Consider the following 5,665-nt stretch of genomic DNA (forward strand, 5'->3'; position numbering starts at 1 on the left):
AATATAACGCTGGTTAATTTGTGATGCTATTCAACTTTGAATTGTTTCCTTCTCTAGAGCTGAAATTCGTCAGTTACAAACAAAAACTTTAGCTTTAGAGCTGAAGATCGCCAGTTACAAAAACAAAAACTTCAGCTCCAGTTACAAAAACAAAAACTTTAGCAATTACAAACAAAAACTTCAGCAAATAGAGAACAAAACTTAGTTACTATGCTTAAGTTCAGCAATTACAAACAAAAACTTCAGCACACTTGCTACTTCAGTCCCATCTACTAGAATGCTGAAGTTTTGTGTGTTTGTCTTTGCTCTTCAGGTCCGTATACTGAAATTACGCGAAAAAATGGGTACGTTTGCAATTTTTTTTGCAAAGCGGACACAATTTAAAACGTGACCCAAAAAACGGATATAGATGCACATCTCCCAAAAATCAATTAAAGCTGAGCTGAGGGAGTAAAATAAGATAATTAACAATAAATGAATAAAGGGAGCTCAATTGGAGAATGATCATTAACATTTATTAAATTGCTTTACTCATTGAACATCAGACAAAATCTCTTAAAACTTTCTTCGAGCTTCGCGTCTATAAATATCATCCCGGCCCCTAGAGACATCTTCCTCCATAACCTGCAGTTTTGAACAAAGCTTGCTGGACGTCTTCAGACCTCAAAATTCTTCGATGCTCCGTTGCCTAAAAAATAAACGATGAAATAGACCAATAATATATTTAGTAGGCCTTTGGATAAGTACTTTAGATGGACTTGGAAAAAAGTATTCGAAAATGAGATGAAAAGAAATTGTGGGATTAAGTTTAATCTGGACGGAAATATTCACTTGAAAAACAAGCTTTTGATGGTTGAAAATACAATATATGAGAGGAAAACATTATTTCACTTGAATACACCACCAATTTTCCAATATACCACTAAAATACTAAAGTTCACTATTTGCAAATATTGAATATTGAACTGCTCGAACAGGTTGAGGATCAAAATGATTATTAGGGCATATAATAGCACCAGAATTTACCAGATGGATGTAGTAATTGACGAAGAACATGGTGAAAGTAGATGTTACCTCGGAACAAGAAGCTCGCATTGAAAAGTCACTGAAACAGCTGACAACACATTGTTGCACGTCAAGACCTAATGCTTCTATTGTGCTTACTGTGGATAAAACTAGTCCAGGCTTCGCTGCGCAACATATCTCTATCCTCGTCTCCTCATTTCTCCTTTCTACATCAAACTGTAATACAGTAGTAGTATTTTTTTTTCACCCACACAACGAGAAAGTCGTCACATCTCTTATCCTAATATTAAAAAGTATTCCTCCCTCTAGAAAGAGACGATTTTTCCAAACAAGATTGTAATATAATAAAAGTATTCTTTTGAGAAGTGGACGAATACTAGTCGAGATAATTATTAAGATAAAATTTGTACCTTTGGAGGGTTTTTGACAAATGCTTCATTAGGCTTTAGCTCTTTGTAATTTCCCATAAATTTCCTATCCTTAGTTTCGTCTTCCATTTCATGATCTTCACGCAACCTGTGAATTTTATCTATGAGCTCCTTCATGTAATCAATTGTATCTCCAAGTATGGATGTTCTGTCCATCTGATAAAAAAAAGATGAATTATTCAATTAGCGCATTCTACACTACAACGAGAAACTGTATAAATTTTTTTACACAATCACGTCAATTATTAGGTGATTACCTATAGATTTCTTGGTAATTAAAAGTTAAGTGAATAAAAATATATGGTAACTAATCTATTATCATACATTTTAAAATTCATTAATACTAGTAATATTTACGAGTTTAAATGAAGAGAATGTAAGGGTGATGGATGATTCACCTTGCTTATTTTGGGAACAATGGATCTAAGCATGGAGAGACGGTCATTGAGTCGTTTCCTTCTCCTCCTTTCTGCCATTAGATTTTTAGAGGGCTGCCCCTCAACCTTCTTAACTTTAGTACTACTCTTCTTTTCTCCCATATTATTAATTCTTGAAGCGGCTTCTTCCATTTTGACCTTGTTATTAAAACAGCTTGAATCTTGTCCCAGGCCAATATGGCCATGAAAATCGGTAGAAATAAGGCCAACTCCTTCTCCTTCCTCCACAGTGGCTCTATTACTGTACTCTTCTTGAATATAATTAGTTGAATCAACTTCAGCTGGGGCTGTAATAAAAGCATCAAGAAAAGGGTAAGATTCTTGTGGAGTGAAAGCAGGACATGGAAAGCTGGATTCTGCAGGTGAAATGAGCTCTAAAAGGGAAGAGTTTTGGGCTATAAATTCTGGGTTTTGTTGATAAAAGCTGGATGATTCAATGTTCCATGCATTTGGGAAGAGTTCCTTTACTCCACTTGTAAAACTATTCCAACTTTCTATCCTCGGAGACAGCAATTCCTCTAAAAAATCCTGTTGAGTGAGCTCCATCTTTTTCTTTTCTCTCTCTCTCAAACGTCAAAAATTGAATAGACGGGTTATAAGAACGTGACGTCGCATCTATATATAGACAAAGAGTACTATATTTTTATATTAGTCATATTATATTAATAATAATATTATTCCATCCGTTTTATTTTATATAGTGTGTTTGATTGCGATGATTGTTTCAAGATTTTGATTATGGGCATCCAACAAAATATAAAGATGTCGCATAAGATATAAATATGTGTCAAGAGAATTCAAGAATATATATATACAAAAAGTACGTTATATGGTATATATAGTGTCTTAGCATGTACGAAAAGTATCCTAAGAACTTATGAATTGTCATTTCAATTGAACCTCTTTCACCAAGGTAGCAATTTCTTTGTTGATTGAGTATGAAGTTTAAAAAAAAATAGCAAAAAGTATACTATAAAATGTAAAAAACTAGTACTATCATTTTTTGAAGTAAAAAGATGTCATATTCGAAGTTAAGATGGCAGATGTTTATAATATATCGTTGTACGTTTAGGTATTTTTGCTTTTAGTTAATGTCACCTGGAGCACAAGATTAGAACGGAATCTGACCTTTTTCCTATTTTCTGGTGTAATGCATAGGAGGGCCCTTTTTTCTTTTTCCTTTCCCATAAATATATACTTACGTAGGAGTATTATATATACCTCGGTCTCTGAAGTCTGTTCCCTGTAAGGTTTAGTAGTTTAAGGTCATTTTCACCAAAATCTGTAATCAGACAGAAATCATATTTAAAATCACAATCTTCTGAAATGTTTGACCCACCAGCCTGTCTGAATCGAAAAAGATAGACTCGGACCTCCCGCTAGCATCATCTATGTAACCCTGCCAGCCAAAGTTTCTTTGCATATTTTTGGTTCCCCTGTTCTACGCTTATTAGTAGTAACTTTTTCCTGATTTCTGGTTGGTGACAAAGACTAATGCCTTTTTCTCTCCTTTTCAATTAAATCTGGAAAACTCTTTACATAATGCAAGCAACACTTGCTTTTTTTAGCACCAACTTGACATGCATAGACTAAGTGAATACACAAGTATTTTGTCCATTGAAGCTGAGGCTTAGAGATATAGGGGTTCTTTTCTTTATTATATTATATTTTATAATAATATCACCAATAGCAATGTGTAAAAGAAGTGTCAATGCACTAGTCATGCTGTTCAAAATTATTTTTCTAACTAAAACTTTGGTCTTATGATTGAACCTATGTCACAATGTCATGTTTCTTCTGATCGATAACAAAAGGTCTCCATTCATTAGCTAACCTAAATGAAAATTATTAGCTTAACAAACAGGAAACTTATCTAATTGAAAGGACCACCTATATATACCTATTCGTACAAGCTTAAAAAATCAGCTTATTTTGATAAATATTTTTTTTCAAAAGTACTTTGGGTGAGAATTAATTTGTGTTTGACTAATTAATTTAAAAAATACTTCTAAACAACAATTCGTGTTTGGTCAAGTTTTTAAAAAGTGTTTGTAAGTGTATTCTTTTCAAAAGTGCTTTTGGAGAGAAATTATTTTTTTCTATTTTTCCAAAACTAATTCTGTTTTTACATAAAAGCATTTTTTTTTCTTTCAAAAGCTTGGTCAAACACTTTAACTTTAAAAAAAATACTTTTTAAAAATAAAAAAAATTTAATTTTGAAAAAGCTTGGCCAAATAAACTAATAATGCAGTTAGCCAAGTTAAAGTACACAGAGGTTTATGCAGTTAGCTAAGCTTCAGAAGACAAAGGTTGAGAATACGTCGAAAGCACACAAAACAAGAAGAGCATCATAGGCGACATCACGTGAACATAGTCCCAAAAGGCAAATAGATAACTACTAGTAGTCAAGCACATGCAAGTCAAGCTGTGGATTTTCCAGATGTGCCAAAAGTTAGCAATTAAAATCATTCACTAACAAAAAGTTTTAAATTTTCAATTAATGTTTCCTTTTGCTATTACATATATATATACCATAAACACGACCAATCAAATTAACAACATGTGTTGAGATTATTTAATAGATAGCCACATTGTAATTATTTTATATTTACATAATCTATTCTTTGTATAGGCCAATTTTATAATAAGTTAGGCTATCATTGTAATGAGTAGTTAGTGGAGTTAGTTGTATACATATATAAGTCATTGTACAAATATTTTGATGTAAGAAGAATTTATTTTCTCTCCTTCATCTATTTTTCTAAGCTTCTCAGTGAAGTCTTTCTTCTTCGTCCATTAGAGCTCAATCTGAGTCCATCACCATTGTTGACCTTCAGTATTTTGTCATGATATCAGATCCTAGGCTCCGACTCGTTCCTTAATCACTCGATTCAGTCGATTTCTGTCAAAGTTTCACTCAATTTTCTCTCATTTTCTCCTCTTCGAGAATTTTTTATCATAATTAGGGCAAAATTTCAGAAGGTAAATTTCTGTTAATTTCTGATTGCTATCTGATAGTGAGACAATTTCTACATTTCTGAATAATGTTAATGGACAAGGAAATCCTAGATTCATCTAGCCCGTTGTACATGCATCCTTCAGAGAACCTTGGAACGATGCTGGTACCGACGGCTTTCGACGACACTAGTTATAGATCCTGGAAAAGAGGAGTGCTTAGGGAATTATCTATGAAGAACAAGGTCGGTTTTATCACTAGAAAGGTTAAGAAGCCAGATCCAACTCATGCCACCTTCGATCAGTGGGAACGATGTGACGATATGGTTACCTCCTGGATTCTCAACTCACTTTCAAAAGATTTAGCTGACAACTTGCAATATGTCAAAGATGCGAAGGAGTTGTGGTAGGAATTGAAAGATAGATATGACCAAACTAACAGTGCCAAATTGTATCAGCTTCAAAAGGAAATCAGTGATCTAAGTCAAGGAAATCTTGACATCACCGGATACTATACCAAAAAAAAAAGCTTTGGGAAAAACTTAACACCTTGAATGCACACGCTCAGTGCAATTGCATTTACACCTGTGGAATTAAGGCAAACATGCACAAGGTGGAACATGATAGAAGGTTAATTCAGTTCTTAATAGGATTAAATGAGGTGTACACTGTGGTGAGAGGTAATATCTTGATGATGAACCCACTACCTAGTATTGCACAAGCATTTTTCATACTAATTCAAGAGGGGAAACAGGGGGAAGTTAAGCCACATAGTTAGTTTGTGATGGAATCTACATCCCGTAACGCAAGTACAAGAAA

At 33.6% G+C, this 5,665-nt stretch overlaps 1 protein-coding gene across 1 annotated transcript; it reads right to left on the reverse strand.

Moving 5' to 3' along the window:
• Positions 1–353: 353 nt before the first annotated feature.
• LOC104228004 (transcription factor bHLH93-like) lies at positions 354–2,442 on the reverse strand. The gene is made up of 4 exons (XM_009780387.2): positions 1,853–2,442; positions 1,437–1,610; positions 1,075–1,242; positions 354–688 (listed from the first exon to the last, which is right to left on the reverse strand). The coding sequence occupies exons 1-4, from the start codon at positions 2,435–2,437 to the stop codon at positions 602–604; spliced, it is 1,014 nt and encodes a 337-aa protein (XP_009778689.1). The 5' UTR covers positions 2,438–2,442; the 3' UTR covers positions 354–601.
• Between the last annotated feature and the right edge of the window lie 3,223 nt (positions 2,443–5,665).

This window comes from Nicotiana sylvestris, chromosome 2 (assembly GCF_000393655.2).
Source record: "Nicotiana sylvestris chromosome 2, ASM39365v2, whole genome shotgun sequence".
Taxonomy (NCBI): Eukaryota; Viridiplantae; Streptophyta; class Magnoliopsida; order Solanales; family Solanaceae; genus Nicotiana; species Nicotiana sylvestris.